The sequence below is a fragment of the Lentinus tigrinus genome, assembly GCF_003813185.1.
Source record: "Lentinus tigrinus ALCF2SS1-7 unplaced genomic scaffold L226scaffold_24, whole genome shotgun sequence".
NCBI classification, from domain to species: domain Eukaryota; kingdom Fungi; phylum Basidiomycota; class Agaricomycetes; order Polyporales; family Polyporaceae; genus Lentinus; species Lentinus tigrinus.
The window spans coordinates 1-26,661 of NW_027137933.1; the positions used below are offsets into that span (position 1 = coordinate 1).

The following is a 26,661-nucleotide window of genomic DNA, read 5'->3' on the forward strand; positions in this document are numbered from 1 at the left end:
AGCGATGTATCGCTCCTGGAGTCCTCGGACGTGCACGCCAATCACCGTGCCCACGACGCGCAGCCTTGGACGAACACCCAGCGGCGTCGCAAGGCAAGCATCGCCGCCGGGGAGGGCCAGTCTTGCCCGTTGCGCCGCACGACCTAACGGAAGCGTACGTAAATGAATACTACGCCTCCGAGATCGCCACCCCGAACGAAGAACACGCACCACTGACCGCCTAGCAACCACGTGTCTACCCACCCACCTCCGTTCCTGACTCCCTGCCCCTCGCGCAATGGCAACCAGGCGCAAGGAAGCGGCGTGCTGCGACGCGGATACTACCCGATGTGACTTCGCCCGGTCAGCTGAGGGCCGGCGTGTTGCATCCGCGTTGGAGGGGGGTCGTCTTCAAGCCTGGCGGGATGCATTGCTCGCCGCCCGGATGCGAGCAGCGCCTCGTTCGACAGCGATTCAGTTCCGAGCTCTGGACAGGCAAACTCAGCAACTCGTCGCTTCCCTCACGATCAACCCGCACTCACCGCACGGCCCAAGAACGCATCCTTCGACGCGGCGGTTGTTTATCCGGGCCGGAGGTCGGTGCTTCACGAAGGCTCTTGTAAGTCACCCGTATCGTCACCAGATTCGATCTAATAACCAGCCGCATACATTCCGCTCTCCCCCATCTCGAAATTCGCAAACACGGAGAGCCCGACGGTGAAGACCTCGACGCGTCGGTACCGAGGCATGCCAGAGCTGCCGCGGCCCAGTACAATTCGCGGCCGCCTCCGTAAGTACGTTTACCTTCCTTCTTCCCTCTCCGCACCCCGTCTCTCTCACTGTATTAGTACAACGACAATATATCTCGTTACAACCCTTTGCATCTGCTCGATACAGCTTCCTGTCCATCCCCGCCGACCCTCCCGACATCGCCAGACCCGCGTCTTGACCCGCTCGGAAGGAAGGCCGTGACGAGCTAAGTAATGACCTACCCCGTTCGTGATACACGCTGACGCATCCTTCATCTCTGCCCGGGCGGCATGCACTACACGGAAGACACTCACCACTGACGCGATCACGTCGGCCGCGCTCGTCGAACCGCCGCACCCTCTCGTCTGTACAACCACGCCGGGGACCTCGCCAGACCTCGGTCACAGCACCCGCCACTGCGCTATCTCGCGACGCTAAGCCAGGAGCCGGACAAATGGCGGCTGCGCTCTGTGAATGCAACGTCACCGACTCATGACTCGCTCCGAACCTGGACTCACCGCGAAAACACATAGACAGACACAGAGGTCTGTGAGTGACTTGAAGCCGTCCGTTTGCTGCACGTACTGATTACTGACCTGTCGTCGTATCTGCAAATCTCAACCTGAAGCTCGAGCACACGTCCCGCACAACAATCCGTCAGCTACTCGTCGCCGCTCGGATGAAACAGCCGGACTTACCACCACACATGGAACGGCCCCCGCGACGCAGGAACTCAGCGTAGGTGATGTCGGGCGCGACATTTTACTGACAGAACGATCAGCTTGCAGAGTCAGCGAAGACGTCAGCAGGGACCCCGGCTAAAGCGACTCACCATCGGCCCAACAGCCAGCCCGGTCGGACGGCGAGAACGCGTCCCGGGGCAGAGGTTGGTGAGTGACAAGCTGTCCGTCGGCGGCACCTGCAGGACGTACTGACCAGTCTTCGGCTTCAGACCTAGACGAGGAGATCGACCAGGCGTCCTGCTCGGTGAGTCAACATGTCGCCGCCACTCGAGGAACGCATCCGGACTCACCGCTATGCACGCAGTACTATGCCCTCTCAAGGAAGGTACCCGACACAGGTGAGCAGCGAGCGATTCAAGACAGTAGGACGTACTGACAGAACGCCAAGCCTGTGGAGTCACATCAGCGGGCGCATGCATGTCGCGAGTGCGGCGACTCACAACGAAACCGACCGGTCGCACGACGAGCTCGGGCAGCGTGACAGCCGCCAGGACGAGCGAGCAGCAAGCAGGTAAGCAGGAACGACGGAGAGAGGTGTAGTGGACGCAGGGAGAGAGGGGATGGATGACACATGCACACGAGTGCTGACCGCACGTCCTCCGCATACCCAGACTATATACGCCTACAGCACGCCGTGCACGGACCACCGCTCGCCCGCCGTGATTACGCCAGTTCGCCTGAGGGAGTACAAAGTTCCGGGCGGCGGTTAAGCGACGCTTGGCCGCTTGCCAGCTCTACGCAGGGTGCGCATTCTCCCACTGTTCATGTTTCACGCTAGTATTATTAACCCTCGCGCGCCGTCTTCGTGCATATTCCCATCGCCCGTGCGTTCCCGGATGTCTGGGAACCTGGCCTTCAGCGTCCGGGTTGTTGCCCGGTCCCTCGGAGGACGTTCGAGGTGCGAGGTTGCGCCGTGCAAGCACTCGCAGAACGATAGGACACGCCGGAGCTGACGGACGGACGTCTGGAAAGACAGTCGGGGCGTACAAAAAAGGCTCGACCTCGGAAGCACGAACCGCCGCTTCGACTTTGCAAGGTGTCATGTCCAGTCCTCTGGGCACGGAGCTTGCATCCGCGGTTCGACTGCCGAAGAACTCACGCTCAGGCTCGGGCGGGACATGTACAAGATCGGCATGCGTTCGTGTTGCTTCGTGTGAGGAAGTGTACATAGTATTCTATAGCAAGCAAAGTAACTAACTTAGGTGTCTTTGGGAGTGCTGGAGGACGACTCAAAGGGGGCTGACAGTGTTGCTCGCGCGACCGAGGCTCGGGGATACTCCGACGAGGCGCTGCCTTGGACCCTGAACGGCTTCTGGGTACGTACATTTCGAAGCGGCGGCAGCCTCACGCACATGATGTGCGGAGCTTACCTTGTCCGAATATTCTTTCAGCCTCAGGTCCATTGCGCATGCATCACGCATTGCTGAACGACTCGGACGCATCTCATCTACTCACAAGCTGCTTGAGTTGCATGCGCAGGACGTCTGGGACCGCACGGACATCCCTCGAATTTGGACAATGTAAATTACAAGCGCAATGGATGATCTCGAGAATTCGAAGCACCCCTCGTTCCTGGGAGTCTAGGTCCGATGCTAAGATCCTAGCCTGTTATGTTGATGCGGGCGCAAGCTGCGAAGGTGAGTGCAGTTAACCCTCGTGAACCTTCGCATTGCTGGGAGTCTAGGTTCGCGGTTATGCTTGCAGGATGGGGACGCAATCGTCAACAGTCTCTACACCGTGACCTCGGCGACTCCTCCGGGTACAAAGAACACAGCAGAGACAGACCGGGACAAACATATGACACGAAGATTATTGCAAATAATGAACGGATCTGCGAAGACGGCTGCCCGATACATTTACTTGGAAGCGACGGCTGCGTCCTTGCGTCATATGGCGCGTTATGTTCCCTGTTCCCATAGTGCCCTGCAGAAAACTGGCTCGCCGCTACAGCATTCTCGGCCTGTAGTGGCGGGTCATTATTGCTGCATGGCAGAGGAGAGACGTCGATGCATCTCGCGTGCTCGTGCCCTTTGTCAGACAAAGGCATTTGCACTCGCTGCAGTCATCTCGAGTTTGCGCAAATATGGCATTTGCTTGACTTACGCAGATCCATGCTAATCTCGCAGATCTGGATCCATCGTGATTGAGCTGCGGTATATAACTCTGCAGGATATCGGTCAACAACTCTACACTCAAAGGATAGTCCTCCATGACATCTACATGCCCCCACCTCTTGCAGCATACCTCATCTGCTCGCTCGACTGCCGTCCGCTCATACACACACACTGCTCTCCTCCGTCCGTTCCCAACACCGCCGCTTGTTCCCGCCCTCATCCCGATTATTCCGGGTGTACCGCTCACATCTCAGCTTCCAAAGCCTGACCACTGCGATCCCCGGGGAAGCGTGCGACTTCTTCTGAACAGTTTGATAGGTATGCTCTTTGCCCTGCTGTGTCTAAACCTATGCTGACTGCTGTGCGGTCTGTTATAACAGTTCATGCAACCGGCGACCTGTGTGCACGCATGTGCTGGACTCTCCGGCCATTCCACAAGGATGTCGTCCTCCGCTATGGCATTCTTCTCTATGGCTGGCCGGCCGACGTCCCATTCATGAACCTCAGCACAGGGCATGGAAGCCCGAGCATGGCGCAGGTGCGCCATCTGCTTGCCCTGCTCACGGCGGAGCCCCAGCCCCGGATGTACTTTGTCCGGGCTACGCCGGAGCAGCTGCTCGCCGCTGAGCTTGACATCTCCGCTGTCGCTCCTGGCCCTCTCTTCCCCACGCCGGTTCCTCTTCCGTACCTCGGCCGCAGCAATATCGGCAGGCGGCGTGTCATGTGCAATTCTGACGGCACCCCCATTCCGCATCGGTACACCCGGAATGGACCGATGAGCGCAAAGGTGATCAGTGATGAGCTCGACTCAGAGACCTGTGGCGAGGCATCGGTTGTCAACCGACGCCGCGGTCCGCTTCCGCAGATGTTCAAGGATGGAACTTGGCTTCTTTGGACAGAGTCGGGATGGCGGGGACCAACAACCTGGGAGCTGCTAGGACGGTGGGACAATAGTTAGTTCTGAATGTCGCATCCATTTGTTCGAATTCAAGCTTGCGCTGGTGTGTCGAAAGCTTGACGCGCCTTTCATTGGTCATGGGAATCGCGCAATTATCGGCTAAAGTGAAGGGGCACTGTGGTTCGAACCATTCTCACTCTTTGCCCATCCCGTACGGGTAGTGATGTGCCAAGCCCGGCTCCAAGCCGTCAGGCTCCCAAAGCCGGCCCTCTTCAGGCCGAGCTGAGCCGAGCTTCGAGGACGGCTTTCAGAGCCTGACGGTTCGGCTCACGACTTCTGTGAGCTCGAGCCGGGCTCTCGAGCTTGAGCCTGACACTACGGATGGGAGGGGCAATTATGGTCAGTTCTTTAATGAATCTCAGCCTAAAAACTGTATAATTCAAGCTCACAAACCTTTTCCGCAGTATTTATTTGTCTCGTCTCTCAGTGGGGGCCCCCGGAAGTCATCAATGTTGCTTTCTCAAAGCCACGACCTTGCAAGCGCCCGCTGTACTCGGGCTCCAGCTCAGGCCGAGCCGATCTTGAGCTGAGCCCAAGCCGTCCTAGCCACTTCGACAAGCCGTAGCTCCCAAAGCCGAGCCGTAGCCGCGGCTTTCGAGCCGAGCCGGGCTCTGCACATCACTACGTACGGGTTGTATCTGACTTGTGCATTGTCTCGTAAGTATATTGACGGATGAACAGCTCATAGGCTTCATTCACTGGGTGCGAGTACAAGAGAGTTGCAGCAGAGCGCACTCAGAATTGCCGATCGCGCTTCGGACTCTGTCTGGGGCCGAGACTGTATCCGCTTATTGTAGGACCGTGTTGACAATGCTTTGCCTTTGACAGCCGAATGAGCAGCCTCCTGAACTGGGCTGTGCGCGACTTTGCAGGTCAGCTGCCCTTCTCTCTCCCTGCTCCCGTTCTCTCGCATCGAGTCCATGTTGGATGCGTCCAGTTGCCGTTTGCACTCGTCTTTCTCGCAGCCATGCGCACTCTCCAGTATCCCACTTTCCCGACACCATGCTGCATTCTCGTTCCCGCTGCGCATACTGGTCATCCGCCGCGAGCACTTTGCGCACTGCGCGCTGATGCCCTACAACATTGCTGACCGCGTCGGTGCGTCCATTCTCCACCTTTCCTGTGTCTACAGTCTTTGATCCTGCTCGTCTGGAGCAGTTTCGCATCGCCACGACATCATGTTACTCACCTGCAGTACCAAATACCCTCAACCTCCTTGTCCCTCGGGGTATACTTCTCGAACGCGTAGACATTGTCTCCGACCTCGAGCTGCACGACGTCCCTGTGCACGAGGTGCTCGTCTCCAGAAGCGTCGGTCCAGGTGGATATGTGAGTACGGCTGAATAGCTTGGTGTCCCGGCAATTGACCGGGGAGAGCGGATGGACAGCGTAGCCGTAGAGGATGAGCGGGAGGGGCTTCGACACATCTTTGCGCTGGCTGACCATGATGTTGTGACGCCTCCATCTACCCCTCCGACGCAGCTCCGTGACGCATCTCGTGGCATATGCCAGCACGCCCGACCGGTCGAGTCCCGAAGAGACGCTGTTGCTGCGCATTGGCTTGGATCGCTCGTCCTTTGCTGGCAATCGCGACGAAGTAGGTAAGTCACATTGCCGCGCTGTTCTCGAAGTATGTGCTTACCTGTCCACAGAACAGTCAAGGTGAGCTTTGCAACGAGAGATTTGCGGCCACGTATCTCTGGACTCACCTTCCAGACACGTCCCAAACAGTCTCTGTGGTCGGTGAGCATGGAAGACGTGAAGCCGGAAAGATAAGTCATCAGACCTACACTCGAGCTGGTGCCGCCTGCTAACGCTACGCAGGCAGACTCTAAGCAAACACGTCAACTCGCGCAAGCGCGTCTCCGGACGCACCTTCCTGCTCGCGTACCGCGCATGTCCCAAGCTCGGCGAGGGCTCCGTAGGCAGGATACGGGCCGGAGCGTGTGCGACGCTAGCGAGGTGAGTACGTCACTGGACCTACCGTACCCGGGCAGCCTCTGCAGTCCTTGAGCGGGCGCGACACAGACCTACAACTGGTTCGCGGCGGCAATCAGCCCTCACAAGAACGTCTCTGAATGCACCTTCCAGGTCAGCAGTTACTCGTAACTGCATCCAGCGTACGCGATGGCACGGCGAGCCTCGTCGACAGCGTGCTCCCGCTCGTCAGTGCGCTGCAGGCAGTCGCGAAGATCGATCCGTGGCTCGAAGGTGCGCAGCGGTTGCATACTAGGATGCAGTATGATTTGGCTGACGTGCGCAGTGGTCGTGAACGCGTTCCAGGTGGTCGTCGAGCTCAATATGAGGCGCCGGGCCACTTGTGAAACGGGTGTGACGAGAGCTAGAGTGGTAAGTGCTTTTCAGCGCATTGCGCTGGCGACATCAAGTGCGCCCGGAATGCCAGCGCAGAGGTTCAGACTCACCTTATGCGACCGCCGCGGGACACTAGCAAGGTGCGTGGTCATTCTGTGCATGCTGAAGTCAAAAACAGCTCAAATAACCGCACCGGAATGTACACGGACCGTGCTCTTGCTGACCGAGAGTTCTGTACTGCGGCCGCACAACGGTATGTCGAGCACTTACCTCTGAGTCGATCGATCCCTCCGCAGCTCGCGTTCAGCTCCTCCTCGGCCCGAGTCGCCAGTGCGGTGTCCAGAGTGAGTCTGTCGCCTAGATCGAGTGTTCTCAGCAAGCTAACATCGGAAGCAGCGAGCGACGAGTGCAGTATTCGAGACGGAAGCGAGGCGGCGGTGACGGTAGGAGAGCAAGAGAGTCGAGCACCGCATGCTCGGCAAGTGGAGGTACAAGCGCCCGCAGCTCGGAAGTCTTCCGCTAACCACACGTTTGTCCGGACGCGTTTCGCGCATTCCTCTCGTCGATCCGGGGCAGCAGAGAGGGCTAATTTATTGCTACATGTATCTAAACTGTGAATATGTACTTGTACCGTGCTCGCGCTTGCGCTGCACAGAATACATGTTCTTGCTCTCCGTGAGCCTCCCAAGTCGCTCGAGACCTCCCGGGCCCTAGTCTTGTGCGCCCTCGAGTCCTCAAAGCCCATCCTCCCAGCCTATCCTCCTCGAATTCCCCCGGCCGGTAACGTCCTCGAAGTCCTCTGGCCGTCCTCAAAGTCCTGGTCCTCCTCGAAGTCCCCAGACAGGTTCTCCTCGAACTTCGTATTCTCCAGAGTTCCCTGGGCAGGTATTATCCTCCAGAGTTCCCTGGGGCGTTATTATCCTCCAGAGTGCACCAGAGCCAGGTGATCGATCTGGAAGATCTTTGCCCGCCAAACACGCCGCTTCCGCACCAACGAAATATATTTCGCGTCTATCTACTACACGCCATCTCCCTACCACCGACACCTCCCACCCAGCCCTGCCCCGCCCCGTCCGTCCGTCCGCGTCGAGCTCGGACATCCCGCTCCCGACCCCGAGCTCAAACTCGTACTCGTTCGGCGTCGCGAAGAACGAGCTCGTCGGGGATGACGCGAGAGGAGAGGAGGCCGAGGAGTAGGACGAAGACGAGAAGCCAAAGTCGAGCGAGTGCGCGCCAGAGGAGCCGAAGAGGACAGGTTCGTTGCTGCCGACGCCAAGGAACGGACCAAGGTCGTCCTGTGCGTCGTGCCACATCGTCTGGTCCTCCTCGATCTCCTTGATCTGGCCCTGCTCGCTGCCGTTCTCCGATGCCGCGGGCGGGTGGATGCGCACACGGATGCGTCCGTCCTTCGCCGCGCTCGCGTCAAACGAGATGTCGAGGCCGCTCATGCCAAACTTGTCCGTGTCGAGGTCGACGAGCTCCAGCTTCTTGAACTCAGGCTCCGAGCTCTCTTCCAGAGTCAGGGACGAAGGGGCCAGGTCAAGGTCCATAGCACCAGTGCCGAAGCCGAAGCCGAAGTCGTAGTCGTAGTCGTTCGTCGGGAACGTGGCCATGTCCAGCGACGACGAGTGCGAGTGCGAGTGGGACGGGTTGAACGCTACGCTGCTGGGCATCGCGTTGTGCGTGGGCATCGAGAGGAGCGTGGGGAGCGCGCAGAGAAGGACCTAAGCATGACGCCGATCAGCTTGTGAGCGGCCTCGGAGAACGCCAAATCCCGTACCATGAGTCCAAAGCTCGCCCCTGACCGCTCGCCCTTGTGCGCACGCAACGACACCGGCAGCTGAGGCTCGACCGTCTCCATCTTCACTTCCGTCTGTGCTGGGGCAGGCGCCGGGGTGCTCGACAGCTTCTCCGCAAGCTCGCGTTCACGCTGCTGCGTCTCCGCGAGCTGACGCCTGAGCTGCTCGAGCTCCGACTTGAGACTATCGTCGACCGGAGGCGGCGTGTGCTGCTTCTGCTGGATGGATGCCTTGAGGTTGGCGTTCTCCTGCTCGAGCTCGGCGACACGACTGTGGGATAACCAGTCAGTACGTGGACACGATCAGCGGGGCTCGTTCGGGGCTTCTCCCACCTCCCCGAGACCGTCGGCGCCGCGGCCTCCTGGGATTGCGAACTCGATAGGAGATCGACGATAGCTGTGCGCGTCGGCGCTGCTTGAGCATCACCGCGGTCATTGCATCAGTGCATCCACGATCTTTTGACGCGGACAACGTCCACGAGATGTGATCTCGGCACGCTGATGTCTATTCTGGACAAGTCGCACCGCCAAGGGCCAAACGCGCATTGGAAACTGACCTCGCAACACGAAGCTATGCGCGCTCCGGCATTGCATCCCATGCAGCTCCTCTCAGCGGTGGGAGACCGCGAGCGGCGATAGTCTCGACTGCACCAATCAGAAGGCGCTTCGAGGCGCCCAGGGAGGTAGGGGCTAGACGCCCATCAGGACGCATAGCCCCTAGCTCGCGACGGCCTCAAAGTATGGATGAAACGTCTCGAAGAACTTGCGAGGGGAATGAGGGTGTTCGAGAGATGGAAGAGACACGCGCACACAATGGAAGAGAAACGAAGTACTCACATCTCCATGTTCTCAAACTCCTCCCGCTTCCTCTGCCGACTCAAGAACGCAGCGGCGCGGTTCTTGACCAGCCGCGCCTCGCGTTTGCTGAGCCCAGAGACGTCCGGGGGCACAAAGTCCTTGGTGCTCACGCGCTCGCCGGAGCGTGCCTTCTTGGTCGTGCTGCCCGCGGGGGCAGACATGGACGGCCGCTTTGCGGGGACGACGACGACGCCGTCGGACGAGTCTGCAGCCGAGAAGGTGTGCTGGGAGCCGGGGAGCGACTGCGGCGCGGTCTGTGGGGACGACTCGGGCGTGGACGCGGGGCTGCTCATCTGCATGGGCGTGGGTGCACTGCCGGGCACGAAGTCAAAGACCTGGTGGGTCGGCAGGCACTGTTCCGAGGGCACGTCCGGCGTCATGCGGCCCTTGAGGACCTTGCGGGTGTCGGGGAGCGCACCGGGCATGACGGAGGGTGCAGGCAGCGAGAACGGGTCGTAGAGCGCGGCGAGGGCGGGGTCGCGGTCCCAGGGCACGGGGAGAGACTCGGAGAGCGGGGAGGTGAAGGGCGCGTCTGCAGCAATGATGTTGGACATGTGGAGGGCGGGGAGGTGAATCGAGGACATCGTGCTCGTTTTCGCGGTCGGTGTCGAGGGCGGGAGTGCCGGTGGTTAGGGCGAGTCGGGCGGGCGACTGCGGAGGAGGAGGATGGCGACGGAGGTGGGGGTTCGGGTTCAAAAAAGATGGGAAGCAAGGGACGCGGACTTATATCGCTTCGTGCAGGGAGCCGCCAGGACTTCCAGAAACGGGAGGAGCTCGCCCAGGGAACTTTAGCTTGCCGACTTGAATCACCATCACCCCGCTCCTGCCTTTCCATCATCCCAGCAACACTGCCGTTTGCCCTCACTCTTCGTCGCCGTCCAAAGCAAAGTACTCTACGAACGCCGTCTTTGCGGCAGCGACGCGTCCGACGTCGCGCGAGCGTATCAGCGTGAGCGTCATAAACCGCGCGATTGGCTAGAGCCAAGGCCCCGAACCATGCCAAAGGAGGCAACTGCGCGTCCGGCGCACGCCTTCCCACCACCGCGTCCAGAGCCACCAGATAACGACCGTTTCTAAAAACTCCCGCTTTCTCTTCGCGCGCCCGACGCAAAGAGGTCACAACGCCCGAAGACGTCCCGCATCCCCGACATTCTCCATCTCTCTCCGCATGTCCTCTTTCGCCTTTTCCAGACCCTACGGCCTCACGCGAAGGCCCACCCATCCGGTCCACAAACAAGCCCACAGCCAAAAGCCTCCGCCCTCCTGGTCACGGACCTCTTCACATGCACCGCCAGATCTCCCGGCGGAACGTGCTTTTCCGAGCGCAGGCGAACGACGTCGTCCGGCTGGCGTCCTCGCTAACATTGGATCTTGAGCTCGCGCAGGCCTCTGTGCGCTCTCCGAACACGGTTCTTCCTCATCTTCGCAGGTGACATGGCCCTCGGCGAGGGTTCCGGGATCTGCGCGTCCCTCGCGAAGTCGCCTGCGCACCCTCTTCCGCTCGTCCTTCTATCATCTCCGAGCGGCCCTGATCCCGAGGGCGAGAGTTCTGGCGTATGACCGTCTTAGCGACTTCCGTGTGGCCCCCGCACTTCTGTCGTTGGCTTTGTCGGTCGTACCTCGACGCTTCAGCTGCGTCATCTTGCCAATCGACGTCCACTGCGGCAACAATTTGGTGAGTCCCAAACGCTGACAAAACCCTTCCCACCGATGAAAGCCATCACGAACCTCTCTCAACAGCCCAAAGGTCACCATCACACACCTCGAATAGGCGTAAGGAGCGCGTTCCTTGAAGTGCGCCTGAAGCCCCACGAATAGCCTCGACGATCTGCACCCACGCGACCCTTGTTCGCACACCTTGTGATTCTGCAGTCTTTCTCTGGAAACAAATCCGGTCAGCTATCCGACCTGGCAAAGGACAATCCTCGGCTCACCGTCGCGTGTCCACCAAAGCTAAATCCGCCCGCCAGTCACTTGCGGCGTTCCTGGACGAACTCAAAGTCAAAACGAACAGCTGAGTCCTCCTTTGCTCGCTTACGCTGCCTTCTATCTTTTGCACACTCTCTTCGTCGCCACCTGGAGGCCTTTCTTCCCATCTCGCGCAGACGTCCGCGTCACGACTCGCCGCACGCACGACGTCATCTAGCGGAGGAGAGACTCGTGAGCTACATTGAGCCTCATGGTCGCGGCGTACGTAACACACCTCATGTCATACCGGAAACTGAAAAGCCTATCGCGCTCCGTCCCTCTGGAACATCCGTTTCCGAAGCCTGCAGGCCACAGACGTCACCTTGCAGGCGTTTCGCGCGCACATCCCGGATACGGGCCCGGTCCTGTACTTCCGGGATCCGGACGAGGAGGCGTGCTTGCGCTGCTGGTTCTCCTCGCCGGCTAACAGAATGGTCATTCATAGTGAGCGGACGTACGGACACAACGTTGACTGCACCTTTGCTCACGGAAAGGGTCATTAATGAACGTTTCACGACACCTGCTGGGCCTGCTGGTGCAAGTCAGCACGAGCAATATGCGAGATGCACGGCCCCTTGCCTGCAGCGATGTATCGCTCCTGGAGTCCTCGGACGTGCACGCCAATCACCGTGCCCACGACGCGCAGCCTTGGACGAACACCCAGCGGCGTCGCAAGGCGAGCATCGCCGCCGGGGAGGGCCAGTCTTGCCCGTTGCGCCGGACGACCTAACGGAAGCGTACGTAAATGAATACGCCTCCGAGATCGCCACCCCGAACGAAGAACACGCACCACTGATCGCCTAGCAACCACGTGTCTACCCACCCACCTCCGTTCCTGACTCCTTGCCCTCGCGCAATGGCAACCAGGCGCAAGGAAGCGGCGTGCTGCGACGCGGATATTACCCGATGTGACTTTGCCCGATCAGCTGAGGGCCGGAGTGTTGCATCCGTGTCGTAGAAAGGCCGTCTTCATGCCTGGCCAGTGGCGAGGACGGAAGGTGCTCGTCGCTGCTCGGATGCGAGCAGTGCCTCGTTCGACAGCATGGGAAAGTACGGTCTGAGTCGACGTACCTCGGACGCGTGTTAGGGTGTATATATGCGCATATACGTGGTCCCGGGCTAACCGTCGAGGGCTGGACGAGTGCGCGACCGGCGTGTGACCGTGTGCCGACAACTCGGTCGAGATGCTGTTGTGCATGCCGACGTGTATATGCGGCTTGCATGGCGCAATTGAAGTGAAACCAGGTGAAATCGCATGCGACTAGTACGACGGATGTCAGACAGAGGGTATATGCGTCCATTACACGCCATGGAAAGGTGGTAGGAGGATACATGAGTCATGTCTGGAGCTAGGAGCATCGAGGCTGCTTGCAACGCCGCCATCTGGTGAATGGAAGCCAGACAACGCGTAATAAGTTGCCCGTCGCGTCGAGGAGTAGGCGAGGCGCAGCATATTCCGAGAGCAAGTCCATGCTACGAGGACCACTCACCAGCACCAGCCAAAAGGCATGATGGACATGCAATGCACGTCTCCATCGACTCCCCGATGATGATTACGGCATACCCGGAGACAAGCATATCAGCATAGCTGATAAGTATACAGACATAGGAGACACACCTGATATGCTATTGTAGGCGAGTAGGAGACAAGCCGAGCGCCGAAACTAGGAGAATCTGAATGCGGCCAACATGAGAGTTAGAAAACAGAGGGTATATGCGCTCTTCATGGCGCATATAACCATCATTTTCAATGTAGGGTGGCAGCATCGAGGTTCCTGGCGGCATCATTGTCTGGTTGCAAGATGCCAGACAACGCTTGACGCAGTGACACCTAGCCGGCCACAACTAGGATGCCTCAGACGAAGACTTGAAGCACGAGGAGGTATGACTGACACACCGCGCGAAGTGAGTACTCACTTGTCAACAAGGCGTTTCGAACGCGTGGCTCACACAACTGCATCGACGTCTAACCTCCTCCCTCATTCTCAGAATATCAGGCAGCTATAACGAACCTGCGATTGGATTCGTCAATGTCAGCGACGTACACGAAGCATACGAAGCATACCTCATAGTTGTGTCTTGCAGTAGCAGCATATATGAGCTATATCAGTCTGTGAGTCGCATTTGCCAGCGTAGGAGGATGGATGTGGTTGAAGGGAGAAAGTAAAGTACAGCTGGCACCGAGTGCGCGAGCCCGAGGCGCTTGAGTGGGATTGGTTCCCACGCCACAGGCGCGTCTCCGTTGGCACCGACCAGCATAAGCGAAGAAGTCTACAGCGTAATCCTAGTATGGAATACAATCATTGGTAACAGACAGGTTCATGTGTGATGCGTATGAGTACTCACTCAGTACCATGCCGGCCAGAAGGTATGGGCTTCGCTTGCTTCACGGCACTCGGGAGGTACCATCCTCTCCCACCTCAGGTCATCCGGAATGTCCTCTTCGTGTGTCAGCAATATGCACTCCTCGACTAGGTCCGCAAGCCCCTTGGTGTTCACAACAAATTCGTCGGATGCCTCTTCGCCTGATCGAATAACCAGACGACGCAGCGGGCGACCGAGGTCCTTGCGATACTTCACAACCCTCAATACGGCCTCAAGCTGCTCTTCAGTACTGAGATGCACGCATAGCGTGCTCAGGTTCGGGGCGTCGATTTCAACGTCCTCGGCCCAATCTTCGTACTCGAACCGGTCTTCATCCTCGTCAGGAACCCCGAGCGCGGTGAGGTGGTCGACGTCCTCCGAGCCCTCCGAAGATGCGTCGATGACGAGCGTGACGATATGGGGAAGTTGGGATAGGACGGAGTCCTGAAGCGTGATGAGCCCGGCGTGGGATACCCAGAGCTTCTGCACGCCAATGAAAAGAGGCGCGTTACTCATGGCCTTGTAAATGGCCCAACGACCTTCGCCAGGATTCCTCGTAAACCACCGCTCTCCGGGATTCTGCACGTCAACACGTATGCCACGAGGGTGTCCGTAGTCAGGATCGACGAACTGGAAGGAGAGGCATTCCTCATCGACGCCGTTCCCGTTGGCTGCCTCTGCATATCCTCCGACGAGCTTCCGCGCGCTCATGTGTAGGCACGGGAAGGGTCTGGCGTAGGAGAACGACTCGGGGAAGTGCTTGACAGTATCTGCAAACTCCCGAGGGAGGATCGTCTTGACGCAGATGAGACACCTGTCGGGAACGACCAGGTGGGAGAGAAGGGACAATCTGAAATCGGCCCCACGGTAGAGGTCTTCCCAGAACCTGTTTGTGTGATTTATCGACCACTCGACAACCGACAATTTTCGGAGACGCTTGAGGCTCACCGGATGCAGCGTCCTTGTCGGACCCGGCAATTGCTGCATCCGAGCCTGATCGAGGAAGGCGCAGTGCAAGGTCTCAAGCGCGGGACAGCCAGCGAGGAAGGTGAGGAAGTCCGAGAATTTGAAGATTGCGGGAGGGCAGTACACCTCACCTTGCAGGAGTAGATGCGTAAGGGAGGGGAACTGGTTCGAAGGAAGGAAGATACCAATGCCTTGGAAGTAAAGTGAGCGGAGGCGAGGAGTGAATCCTTTGAACAGGGAGATATATGGGTCAAGTCGGGGGTGTCCTCGCTGATATCGGATGGAGAGCTTGCATGCTCGTAACTCGTCTCCTGCGAAGTCAACGTAAGAGGGCAACGCCAGCGTCCCAATATCGTGCGCGCGGAACTCTCGCACTAGATGTCCGACTCGCTTCAGCTCCTCCAACGTGTTCTCCGTGGCCCTCTCATAAATATGAACGTCCAGAGGTCCTTCAGCTGATCGATGCTTGACGACAACTGGGAGCGAACGGCCTTCGTATATCTCCAAAGTCGACCAGAGCGATGCATCCCCGAAGGCGACATCTCGCCAGTAGCGACAAACCAGGAGTAGGGGGAGGAGATCTGTGACTGGTCTCAACCCGAACGGCCCGAAGACGGGTGCGAGCCCGTCTTCGTCGTAGTCATCATAGCCGCCTTGAGGAACCAGGGAGAAGATACGGGTGAGGATTTCAGGAGGAAGTTGAGAGGCGGCAACGCAGGCTGTCGCCCGCGAGGTCTGCTCAAACCTGAGCAAGTTTGATGCTTTAACGGTTGATCACCGACCTTGTATGCGAGGGAGGTACTGACCCTGCCGTTATAGATGATACCTTGCATCCGCCTCGCTCTTCCGATACTTCAGTGTTCATGGAGGATTGAGGACACTCGAACACCATGGATGTTCGTCGAAGTGGGTGATAAAAGAGGTCGATGCAAGGCTGTGCTTGAAGGGGAGAAGATTAGATAGACGCTTAAGCACCGGAAAACCCCCGACACTGCAACGTCACCTTTTTCTTGACCTTCTCTTTCAACAGTAATGCTTGTTCTCTCTCAGGCTAGACAGCCCGCAATCTTATGTAGTTTGTCTGTTCTAGTATGCACTTCTCGTTTGGATATGAACATTCTGCCAGTGGTCAATGCACTGAACCTTAACGTTGAAATAGGTGTTCGTGGCATGTCACTGGATGATACACGTAGGCTCGCGAAAGCGTATGTGCTACATGACTTGCATGAGATGATTGGCCATCTCCTATCTCAACTCGAAACAGGCTCGAGTATTCGTATTCCCTGGGACGCCGACTTCTTGCCGATCGAACAGCTTCGAAGCTCCTTCAATCTCGAGTTGGTTGCCCGATAGGTGAGCGTGTTGATTACGACCCCGAGATGCCAGAAACACATCTCCTGATGTTTGTTCATTGAACAGCTGCTCTCGAGTGCAAATTCAACAGACGACACTCCAGGGAGACTCAGCGCCAGTGATCTACGCGTGCGGAGGTCACGTTCAACCGGCCCACTAGTGTAAGACAGCAACATGACCGTCTAAGGTGGGCACGACGATTGAGTGCTTCTCAGTATCCACTCAATCGAAGTTTGATGGTAGATGCAGTGTTTCACCGCACCCATACCTTCTCTCCGTCGAAACGGCAACAGATCCATGCATCATTCAACCGCGACAGACACGAAGACGGCAGGACGGCACTCTATAAAGCTAGCGTAGTCATTCGAGTGTTCTCTATCTTCATCCCGACCCATCCAAGTCCGACTAGGAAGAAGGCACGGCATGTCATCTTACACGATACTCACCGTCATATCCGTATACGAGATAGCGTGAGTCCGATATACTCTTCTCGATTCGCTACGCTGAATGGACTCGACTTCCCTAGGTATATCGGTAACTACTGCTCCGTCGCAGCCCTAGGTCAGTACCATAATCATCAGTGGGGCGCATCAAGAATTCATACCACGTCCTACAGCATTGGCGGCCTATGCCTGGATGGACTCGTTGGGAGATGAGGTGACGCTGGTATGGAGTATCAAGAAAAAGCGCACGTACGCAATGCTCGTCTACGCGCTTACTCGTTATGCCACGCTCGCGGAATATGCTGTCGCTATTGTCCCTCTCGGGAAACTACCCCTGCTGGTGCGTGGCATACTGTTGTTTCGCCCGTATCTGCCCATGTCACTGATTACCGGTCAGAGGTACGCCTGACCTGTTGTCTTGTCTCCTCGGGCACACTTTCATCTCACAAACCGTCAGTTGTGAAGTCGTCGTATGGCTGCAGGTAGTCTTCGTGGCAGCCTCAAGCTTGGGCGCTGCTGGTGAGCTTACAAGGGCTTTCTCTATCGCCATATTGAACATCCAGCAGCCTTCTCTGCTCTCAGGATCTACGCCCTCTCGAGGTCCAATAGAACTCTTGCGGCGCTCATCTTCTTCCTCCTGTTAGCACCTTGTGTGGTCGATACTGTGAGTCAGGAGCATTTTGCCTCATCTGATAGCTTACGAACGGCCTTGTAGGTGTTCAACAGCAAATGGATCGACGTTGAGGAGTTGCCAAGCCCGTTCTACTGCGTCAGGCAGAGCACCGCCTCGGTGGAACTGAACTTCAGGTACGCAGGGGAGCTCCTCGACCGCCCGACGTCAAGCTGACCCGAGTACAGATGTACTCCTTCTATGTCTACTGCAACTCTACCGGATCTCCTGATGTTGTGATTATGTTTTCAGTGACTACCGCGTCCCGGATCTGCGCCATACTCGCTGATCTGATCGTAGCTGCCGCCACCTGGATGCATGCGTACAAAGCCAGGCATGCGCACAAGCTCTCCTCAGGACCGACACTCGGGCAAGTGATGCTGTATGACGGTAAGCTGTCTTCTGATAATCGTAATGTCGAACGCTGACGCGGATCTACAGGCAGCATGTACTTCATGTACGACGAATCTCAAAGTAATATGGAGTATTGCTGACTATAGCCTTGATCAACAGAGTCCTGGCCTCGCTCAATATTATACGCATCGTCTTCTCGTCACTGGCGGTCAGTCTGGCTACGCTCTCTGCCGGGCGGTCGCTCACTTCTCGTTAGGTCGACAACGTGTCCTCGGCGGCAAGCAGCATACCGATATTCACTGACCTGTGAGCTATTCAAACGAAGCCTCTTTGACGTACTAGCTCATGAGTACGTTCAATCATTTGCTAGGTTGGGGTCGCTTATCATCTCCCGCTTCATCTTGGACCTCCGTCAAGCCAACGATGATACAAATACTCCGCTGTTGTCACTTTCATTTGTCGACCCACACCTTGTAGATCGCGGCTCGTGCGATTCTCTTTCCAACGTTGTAGCTCCGTTCTCGGACCCCGCACACACGGCGGAAGCGGTTCTGTGTTCTGAAGAGTTCGGAGTCGGGCGGCGCCGCTCCGCACAAACGTCACTGGGATACTGACACCGAAATGGGTGCGTGGTTTTCGTCGTAACCTTGTGTAGTCGGAATCAACCGAAGTGTGTGACTCACGTCTGTTTGCTAGGACTCTCGCATGTTGTCGTTGTCTAGCGACAGACTTCCCCATATACCCAAGAGACCGCGCTATTGTCAATGTCATGTTGTGTCGGACGTCCGCATAGAGACGTGAGGGCACATGTCACCTACGTCCGCCCGGTTGCGCTAATGTCCGAGCGCCACGGCGCGAGAATACAACCTTCCCCGCGTCGTCATTCCTGACCGTGCCTTCGCAAGTTGTGGCCACATCCTCAGCCCTTTGAGGCGCAGAAGCTGCTCATCCAGATGCCTCTCCTTATGCTCGGTTACCGCGATACCGCTCTGCGCCGCTCCATCATCAAAGAAAACTCCGAGGCGGCTGGCTCGTCATGCTAGGGTGGTGGAGAGTTGAAGACAGTGCGCTTGAACGGCAGTGCAAGGGGAGTTGCTTAGGTATGTCTCCAGCATGTCGAACATGTCTTCCAGCTTCGGACGCTATAGTCGGGGGAATAGAACACTACGCATTGCCTCCCGGAAATGGACATGCCGGAATGGGAATACCCTGTGGCTCAGTACCGCTTTCACTACTAGCACACCATTCTGCTGAGAGAGCAACGAAGTTCTCCATGACATATGTCAAATTCTCTCCTCGCGAAGGAGAATTACGGCAACTCGTACCATGCGGCCGTTCGGACATAACGGTTCCGAGCGCCTCTGCTGCTATTTGCGTTTCGCGTTCAAGCCTTGCATACATGCGTAAGTTTGAAGCTGTTCGCTATTGAGACGGAGAAGTTGACGTTACGCACGGTAGTTATCGGAGGTTGCTTCCAATGCCGTCACACTCCTCCATGTTATGTGCGTGGTGCGCGTGGTGCGGTCATGCAGCCCGGGCGGTATGTCGGGGATATATTCCCCTCGAGTTAGGCCTTCGAACCGGCTCTCGCAGAAGGCGGAGAAAATGCCTTACCATCTTTCGGGAATGCGGGGGCACTGTCGACGGTGGACGCCTAGAGGACATACTAAAGGTGAGGAGTGAGTGCTTTCCATCCTCATTCTCCAGTTCCCGCCTGCGACTCGAAGATGGACGCGATCTCATCCGATCCATACACGCTTTTATCCGACCTTGAGAAACTGTGAGCTCGTCTTGCGCGCTGTGGATGCTATAACTCCTGCTGACATGCAGCCCTTGCTCATAGTTACCGAGGCTCATGTTGCGCCATCGCCGTACTCGGTGAGCCAAAGCGCAGTCTTCAGGAGCGTTGGAGCTGGTGCTCACCTCCACACTTAGGTTTTCTCTTCTACGACTGGCTTATCTCGCTAGGGGACGAAGTCTCCCTCATATGGCTGTCCAAAGGCAGGCGGACGATCGCCTCGGCCGTCTACGTCTTCATCCGCTATACGCCAATAGTTGACGCCCTTATGTGCGTTGTCTCTATAAATGCTCTTGCAATGCCGGTACGTCTGTCACCGCATACTCCGTGCCTGATGATGAGCTTATATACGCATACAGACGTATGGTCATCCCCGAGCTTCTGGCGTGCAGTTACTTACTCTTGTCTAGTTGCGGTATCATTGTATGGACTCACCGGATGCTTCCTGTGATCCAAGAGATCGCGGCATCAAGTAAGTGAGACTCACATAATGGAAGCTCCTGGACTAGATCCTGACTTACTTCAGCTTTCGCCGCCCTTCGTATATACGCCGTGTCCTCCAAGAATCGGGCACTCGCTGCGATCACCTTCCTGCTACTTCTCGTACCGTCAGTGATGGCTCTGGTGAGGGTCCTTCGTACCTCCGCTTGTTGCTATACAGTAGACCGATCGTCACTAGATCAGCGATGTCACCCTGGTGGATATCAAGGACCTACCGGACCCCTTCGACTGTATTATGATCGTCAAAACCTCTGATCAATTCGTTATGTGCGTAACTACCTCTTTGCCCAAAATACGACTGCTGACCACAACTACGATTCGCAGGTGTGAGTTCTGCTACTTGGCTCCTCACATGCTAGAGAGATATCATTGACCGTGCTGACGTACTCTCAGTGTCCATGATCTCCAGGGGATGCTCTATCGCTGCGGACCTGCTTGTAGCGGGAGTGACTTGGTGGAACGCCTACAGGACACGCGAGCTGGGGAAGGGAATCAAGTTCCGCCGGTCGGCTGGGAGCGTCATCCTACATGACGGTGAGTGCAACAATTGTCCTCTCGTCCGAACCTCTTCGTACTTAACGGACCTACACAGGAAGTCTCTATTTTATGTGAGAAAATATTCATAGCCCTGTGTGTGGTTCTTACTCACCAGTGTTCGCTTCCAGCATACTCGCCTCGCTGAATGTCATGCAAATCATTTTCCTGCGTCTTCGGGTGAGTGTCTCGAGTCCTCCCGGGTCGTCTACGAGGTCCTCATCCCGTCTGCAGCTGAGGGACCCATTCGTCGTCACAAGCGACGTGACCCTATTCACAGATCCGTAAGTGACTGCAAGCATGAGTCAAGCATCCATGCTCACCCGATTGGTTTATACACAGGATCGCTTCCATCCTGGTCTCTCACTTCCTCCTCAACCTCCGTCGTGTGCAACACGCTTCAGACACCGCTTCGATGCCCTCCATCCGCATCCCTACACTTCCCGATATCGTCACGTCGTTCGGTGGGCCCGTGCATCCCGACTTCATAGAACCCCACTCCCCTGGGATGGGCATGGATTTTGCGGAAAAGCGAGACTCCGTCGGAGACAGTAATGGGGAGTCGGGACAGACAACTTCGTACTCAGCTAGCCTGGCAGGAACTCCTGAACCAAGCACGAGCTGCGGCGCCAAATCGGAGTCAGCATCGCTATAAGTTCGTTTACCTTGCCTTCCTGTACAAATCGCGTCAAACTAGAATGGATATTATCGCAAGATCTGTACGAACCTCCCGTGGCTCGCAGGCCATCTCATCGCCCTGAATCGAATGAGTTCACTCGGGTTCACGCTGCCTAGGCGTATGATGTAAAGACCGGCATGTCGGAGATGACACACTGAGGTATATCACTCACCGTTGTCTGAGTCTGCAAAAGGAGTGTATATGGTTCCCGATCGGCGTATGACATGACAGATGTACCCATCCAGGCTGTCAAGTCACCCTACGTACGAGCCACGGTATTCGCCTTACATGCCGCCATCCCGCAGATTGTCTAAGAAGTATATATAAGTACGCATATACGCTCTACAGTAGGCGGAAACACCTAACTCTCGACCTCGAGACCAACCACTTATACCGTTCCCTGTCAAGTCTACCAACATGTCATTTGCGGCCTCGAAGAAGAACTACTATCTCATCAACGCGCCCGATATATCGAACTCACAACGCGCGAAGCATACCCCACAGCACATGGAGAACTCTATGCCCCTGGTGCGGAGCGGGTACATAGGTGCGTCTATCGGTTGGGCACAATACCGCCATCAGGCATGAGGAGACACTGAGACCGTACGCAGTCGCAGCAGGTGTCTTCCTCCCCGCCGGCATAAATAGCTCCGACGCAGACGCGGTCAACAAGGCCTCCGGCTCGTACGTCATCGTCCAGGCCGATACGGTCGAGCAGGCCTGGGCAACGCTCAAGGAGGACGTGTTCTGGACGTCGGGCGAAGTGGTACGTTGATCATGTCTCGTCCTTTCTTCCCGGATGACGAACCGGAATGCGCGCGGCATGCAGTGGGATCATGACAAGCTCACCGTGACACCCGTTTACGTGGCTGTGCCGAAAGTCGAGTAAGCTTCAAGAGGTCGGCATGAGCGTGTAGATGAGGAATGCCTATTAGTAAAGGAACCCGCGTACGATTTACTGCATCCCTACCTCACGAGTCGTGAAACAGAGTATATGACACCGTACTATATAACTTGACAAAAGCTCGAGAAGGAAGCACGATCTTGTGGTGCAGGCTCGGAATCGGCGTCGCTATCCGTGTGATTACCTCGCTGCTCCTCGTCATGCCTACCCAATATGCAAATCATCACCTACACACATGTGCATCGCGCCCTTCAAACGCTCGGCGTTCGTGGCCTGAAACGTTCCTCCTCGGTGTAGGTGAGGCTTGGCGGCGTCCATATATATATTCAAGGAGTCGTTTAGGCGGCCTTAAGATGGATTTGTATGCTACTTACCCGAGATGTTATCATGCGCTCATGCATGCTGCGTAGTGTTCTTGGCCCTCAGGAAGTGCGGCAAGTCATATGAACCTCTGAATAGTACCAGCGACAACGCTGTTGCAATGAATCAATCTATCCCCTTGTGGTCGAGATCGTCACACGAGACCATCCCAAGCCGAGTGAACGCGTAGAGACAATGTCCTGGAACGACGTTTATAGTATCGCAATCTGTCGTCAGAGTAGGTCTGGGGATCGCTCAAGGCAAGGTATATAAGCATACCTGTTTCGCAATGACGCCGTGCAGCAAGCTTGCACCCCTTCCTCCTCTCGACCATACTCTGCCCACCAGAAGTGCCCAAGATGTCTATCCCGGCGGCGTTGAAGAAGAACTACTACCTCATACAGGTGCCCGACCTCCCGAACGCGCAGCGGGCAAAACACACCCCAGAGCACTTTGCGTACTTCCTACCCCTCATGCAGAGCGGGCGCATCAGTGCGTCTTTCCCTCCTTTCCATTCCGCCGTCCCCCTGCTCCATGCATCGTTGACACTGGACACAGTCGTAGGAGGCGGTCTCCTCCCGCAAACCGTACAATCTTCCGAGACGGACTCCGCAGCCAAGGTGTCTGGCTCGTTCCTCGTTATCCAGGCGGACACAACGGAGCATGCCTGGGAGGCGCTGAAGGGGGACGTATTCTGGTCGTCGGGTGAGGTGGTGCGTCGATGTCCTGCTTTCCTCTTGCGCCGATGGACTGACGATCTGAATGTATTCGGTCTGCAGTGGGACCGCGAGAAGGCCACCGTGACCCCGGTATATGTGGGTGTGCTCACGGTGGAGTAGTCGTCGAAGAATTAGGGAGAAGCGGGCAGAGAGGAAACGACGTGGAGTCCCCGGATGTTGTGAAGAAAGATGACCAATGCATGCGTATGTCGAAGATCGCGATACACGAGCTGTGGCTTCAAGTTGAGGGTGAGAGCCGGCGTCTAGCTTGCCCATGTCGTTTAGATCTGCGCGTCTAAGCTCGCCGCATAGAGTGGTTAGTACGTAGGATGCGATTATGCGACTATGCGAGTCCTTGATGTCATGGATACACTGGTTGAACGGCTCCCAGCCAGTCCGGGTCTATGCATGTAAATACCGGAAGTATCCAATAGTTTACCATCCTCTCCGTGGGTGCCCGCATTTACCGTGGGGGCACGGCACGATCTTGGCCATGTCCGGCTGTCCTCTCGGATGCGAGGCCCTCCCTATGCGGGCAGCGAGAAAGCGCGTTGAAGTAGATTGCTCCGTTGGCTTGCGGTCAATCATACCCGAACCTCCTGCTGTTCGGCCTCGCGGACGCCCTCGGACTCCGACGACGGAGGAGGAAGAGCCGGACCCAGGTACTCCCCAGCAGCGGCGTTGAGCTGCGCCGCCATCAAGTGGCGGAACCGCGAGTCCTCCTTGTTGACCTGTCATAGCCATCAGTCAACTATCCTCCACGTTGCCCACCACGCACACGCTAGACTTACCAATTGGCGATACGTCCCGCTCTCGACGATGTTCCCGTCCTCGAGCACCACAATCCGCTCCGCGCGCGCAATCGTCGACAGCCGGTGCGCGACGACGAAGCATGTCGTCTGTCTCGAACGCAAAATCTTGTCAATCGCGTCGTTCACGCGGTGCTCCGATGTCGCGTCAAGCGAGCTTGTCGCCTCATCCAGCGCGAGGATCGCGGGCTTCTTCAACAGGGCGCGGGCGATAGCCAGACGCTGACGTTGACCGCCGCTGAGGCTGGCACGGCCGACTAGGAGGCAGAGTGGCTTAAGTGAGTCACGGTGAACACGAGAAAAGATGTGGCGGGAAACTGACTCTCAGTGTGGAAGCCCTGGGGCATGCCCCAGACGAACTCGCAGTTTGCCTCCCTGGCAGCGGCCTCGATTTGCTCCATGGTCGCGTCCGGGTTGCCGTAAGCGATGTTCGACGCAATCGTGCCAGTAAACAGAATCGGATCCTGAGATAATGATGAGGGTCAGCACCACCTCGGAAAGGGGCACGAGGACGACAAGCACACACCTGGGGCACGACACCAATCATCTTGCGCCATGATGCGGGGTTGAACTCGCGGATGTCTAATAACCATAAGGCATGTTCAGTCCTACGGAGAGGCGGACGGACGTGGGGTATATCTTACCTTGGCCGTCAAACGTGACCTTGCCCTTGACCGGGTCATAATACCTCATGAGGAGAGCGTTGATCGAGCTCTTGCCGCTGCCGCTCTGGCCACTAACACCCAGCGCCCGGGATCAGCATCTGACGAGATACGGCCAGTATAGCGGACGCGACGTACACAACGGCAACACTCTCGCCAACGCGGACCTCGAGGTTCAAGTCCTTCAAAATCTGCACGTTGCGCCGACTCGGGTACTCGAACCAGACGTGCTCAAACCGGATCGGACCGCGGCGCGAAGGGTTAACCTCGACACCGGTGTCCGTCGGAATGGCAGGCTGGCGGTCGAGCAAATCGAAGATGCGGACTCCTGCGCCGACACCGCGCATGATTGATGACTACGAAGAAATAACGACAGAATGGCACGCATGAGCGTTTAGTGGATGCGTAGCAGGGGAAGGCAAGACGTACAAAGAACGCACTGGAGAGGGAAGAAGGTGAGCAAAGGAACGTAGATGATAGGATGGAAGGTTTTACGTTAGCATCTGGAGACCGTTCCCGACGTAGACGGTGTACAACAGCAGACTCGTCAGATCGCCCATAGTGATGACACCCCGACTGACAAGAGTGCCACCTAAGAACAAACATGAGCATGAGCACACCAGTAGACACGAACTAAGACTGAAGAAGCATACCGTAACCGAGCAGCGCGAGCAAGGTCACATTCCCGCTCCATCCAGTGGCACCGAAGAAGATACCGCTAGCGATGGCCTCCTTTCTCGCAAGCGTTAGGACGGTTTCAACCTTCTGGTGGAACTTGCCCTCCTCCTGCTTCGCCGAGTTGAATGCCTGTACCGTGCGGAGAGCGGACAACGCCTCTTGTGCGACCTTGGTCATTTCTCCAAGAGCCTCTTGTGTGTGGTTCGAGAGCTTCTTGAGATAGCGACCGTAGAAGACCTATGCGGTATGACGTCAGGATGCAGAGCTGTATGCATGCAAGGGCAGGGAGACCTACAACGCCGAGCGAGACCGGGGGAACTACCGTGAGCATAAGGAGCGTGAGCTGTGGCGAGATGTAGAACATCGCGCCCACTGTATGCGTGGGTTCGGGATCAGCTTCAACGCGCGAAAATAGGATGGAGGAACGTACATCCTGCGGACGCCATGACCACTGACCGAAGACCGTCCGAAAGGTTCTGGGTGACACTGGGTTGCCACATACAGTCAGGCACAAGGGTCCGGCACGGTGCGAAACGATCATATACTCACCTCTCGCCGACAATGCTAGTGTCCACGCTGAGCCTGCTCAAAACGTCACCCTCACCCTTCTCGACGAACTCAACCTCTTGCCGTAATGCTGCTGCGTATGTCCGTTCCCGTAGCCGTGCGACAATCCGCTGACCTGTACAGAGAAAATGAGACTTCGATTCGCGCGCCATGTCGCGTCCATTCAATGTCGCGCGCACGTACCTGACAAACGCATGAGCATGGCGCGTCCCGCGTTCGCAACCGCGCCCGCCGAGAAGAGGAACAACAGGATTGCCGAAGCCTGTCCTAGCGACAGACCAAAAGGTATTTGCTACATGATGTGAAGGTCAGCAGGCTTCCCGCACAAACTCCACACGGCCACTTCGCGGACAAGCCAACAGGATAGAGATACTCACCGGGTTCTCGGTCGAGAAAAAATCAATGAGCTTCCCAATCGTCAACGGCACACTCATGGACACCGCGCTCGACATCATGAGCAACCCGACCGCAATCCCCAACGGCTTCTTCTCCGGCTTAGCCAGCGCGGCGATCTTGCGGAAGGACGACGCGGTCTTGGTCGAATCCTGTGTGTCCGCAGGCAGGAACCGCTTCCATATTGACGTCTTGGGCGCAGGCGGGCTCGGAGGCTTGCTTGGAGTTTCCGGAGTCAATGTGGAGGAGGATGAGGGGCCTGACGAAGAAGCGGAGGAGGAAGGGGAATCCGGGGGTGGAGAAAACGCAGGCCTAGAGGAAACAAAGTGTCTCCGTCCAAGCAGGAGAGTAAGCCGGATGCTCGGAGCGGGTCGGGGACAAGGACATGGCGGGCTGGAGACGTGTCGGGCGAGCCGCGCGGCGTTC

General features: G+C 57.1%; 10 protein-coding genes across 10 annotated transcripts; 5 read left to right on the forward strand and 5 right to left on the reverse strand.

Moving 5' to 3' along the window:
• Positions 1–3,637: 3,637 nt before the first annotated feature.
• On the forward strand, positions 3,638–4,645 carry L226DRAFT_614910 (uncharacterized protein). The gene is made up of 2 exons (XM_067686703.1): positions 3,638–3,904; positions 3,967–4,645. Exons 1-2 carry the CDS (start codon positions 3,682–3,684, stop codon positions 4,542–4,544), a joined length of 801 nt encoding a protein of 266 aa, XP_067532724.1. The 5' UTR covers positions 3,638–3,681; the 3' UTR covers positions 4,545–4,645.
• A 1,084-nt stretch (positions 4,646–5,729) lies between these two features.
• Positions 5,730–10,097, reverse strand: L226DRAFT_573229 (uncharacterized protein; the record flags this gene model as incomplete). The annotated part of the gene is made up of 6 exons (XM_067684812.1): positions 5,730–6,124; positions 6,187–6,360; positions 6,420–6,498; positions 7,895–8,581; positions 8,638–8,926; positions 9,493–10,097. The coding sequence occupies 6 exons, from the start codon at positions 10,095–10,097 to the stop codon at positions 5,730–5,732; spliced, it is 2,229 nt and encodes a 742-aa protein (XP_067532725.1).
• Positions 10,098–10,956: 859 nt separating this feature from the next.
• L226DRAFT_155614 (uncharacterized protein) lies at positions 10,957–11,799 on the reverse strand. The gene is made up of 5 exons (XM_067672484.1): positions 11,717–11,799; positions 11,554–11,655; positions 11,448–11,498; positions 11,242–11,392; positions 10,957–11,172 (listed from the first exon to the last, which is right to left on the reverse strand). Exons 2-5 carry the CDS (start codon positions 11,607–11,609, stop codon positions 11,026–11,028), a joined length of 405 nt encoding a protein of 134 aa, XP_067532726.1. The 5' UTR covers positions 11,610–11,655; positions 11,717–11,799; the 3' UTR covers positions 10,957–11,025.
• Positions 11,800–12,332: 533 nt separating this feature from the next.
• L226DRAFT_155631 (uncharacterized protein) lies at positions 12,333–13,086 on the reverse strand. The gene has a single exon (XM_067672485.1). It carries the CDS (start codon positions 12,813–12,815, stop codon positions 12,381–12,383), a length of 435 nt encoding a protein of 144 aa, XP_067532727.1. The 5' UTR covers positions 12,816–13,086; the 3' UTR covers positions 12,333–12,380.
• Positions 13,087–13,607: 521 nt separating this feature from the next.
• Positions 13,608–15,714, reverse strand: L226DRAFT_537286 (uncharacterized protein). The gene is made up of 3 exons (XM_067681296.1): positions 15,618–15,714; positions 13,828–15,556; positions 13,608–13,765 (listed from the first exon to the last, which is right to left on the reverse strand). The coding sequence occupies exons 1-2, from the start codon at positions 15,674–15,676 to the stop codon at positions 13,828–13,830; spliced, it is 1,788 nt and encodes a 595-aa protein (XP_067532728.1). The 5' UTR covers positions 15,677–15,714; the 3' UTR covers positions 13,608–13,765.
• An 873-nt stretch (positions 15,715–16,587) lies between these two features.
• L226DRAFT_573231 (uncharacterized protein) lies at positions 16,588–17,941 on the forward strand (the record flags this gene model as incomplete). Its single annotated transcript, XM_067684813.1, has 10 exons — positions 16,588–16,634; positions 16,691–16,725; positions 16,781–17,006; positions 17,065–17,126; positions 17,174–17,271; positions 17,323–17,397; positions 17,466–17,667; positions 17,719–17,734; positions 17,791–17,839; positions 17,888–17,941. The coding sequence occupies 10 exons, from the start codon at positions 16,588–16,590 to the stop codon at positions 17,939–17,941; spliced, it is 864 nt and encodes a 287-aa protein (XP_067532729.1).
• Positions 17,942–19,116: 1,175 nt separating this feature from the next.
• L226DRAFT_614914 (uncharacterized protein) lies at positions 19,117–21,119 on the forward strand (the record flags this gene model as incomplete). Its single annotated transcript, XM_067686704.1, has 11 exons — positions 19,117–19,411; positions 19,475–19,509; positions 19,567–19,733; positions 19,838–19,901; positions 19,956–20,053; positions 20,109–20,199; positions 20,324–20,464; positions 20,523–20,538; positions 20,596–20,644; positions 20,699–20,748; positions 20,807–21,119. The coding sequence occupies exons 1-11, from the start codon at positions 19,359–19,361 to the stop codon at positions 21,117–21,119; spliced, it is 1,077 nt and encodes a 358-aa protein (XP_067532730.1). The 5' UTR covers positions 19,117–19,358.
• A 389-nt stretch (positions 21,120–21,508) lies between these two features.
• On the forward strand, positions 21,509–22,111 carry L226DRAFT_537289 (uncharacterized protein). Its single transcript, XM_067681297.1, has 3 exons — positions 21,509–21,690; positions 21,755–21,909; positions 21,973–22,111. Exons 1-3 carry the CDS (start codon positions 21,561–21,563, stop codon positions 22,030–22,032), a joined length of 345 nt encoding a protein of 114 aa, XP_067532731.1. The 5' UTR covers positions 21,509–21,560; the 3' UTR covers positions 22,033–22,111.
• A 545-nt stretch (positions 22,112–22,656) lies between these two features.
• On the forward strand, positions 22,657–23,586 carry L226DRAFT_537291 (uncharacterized protein). The gene is made up of 3 exons (XM_067681298.1): positions 22,657–22,899; positions 22,966–23,120; positions 23,187–23,586. Exons 1-3 carry the CDS (start codon positions 22,767–22,769, stop codon positions 23,244–23,246), a joined length of 348 nt encoding a protein of 115 aa, XP_067532732.1. The 5' UTR covers positions 22,657–22,766; the 3' UTR covers positions 23,247–23,586.
• A 124-nt stretch (positions 23,587–23,710) lies between these two features.
• On the reverse strand, positions 23,711–26,297 carry L226DRAFT_467284 (P-loop containing nucleoside triphosphate hydrolase protein; the record flags this gene model as incomplete). Its single annotated transcript, XM_067676040.1, has 14 exons — positions 23,711–23,857; positions 23,918–24,192; positions 24,258–24,399; positions 24,462–24,517; positions 24,580–24,671; positions 24,736–24,953; positions 25,027–25,036; positions 25,093–25,189; positions 25,251–25,512; positions 25,571–25,647; positions 25,706–25,761; positions 25,825–25,957; positions 26,026–26,134; positions 26,220–26,297. 14 exons carry the CDS (start codon positions 26,295–26,297, stop codon positions 23,711–23,713), a joined length of 1,752 nt encoding a protein of 583 aa, XP_067532733.1.
• Between the last annotated feature and the right edge of the window lie 364 nt (positions 26,298–26,661).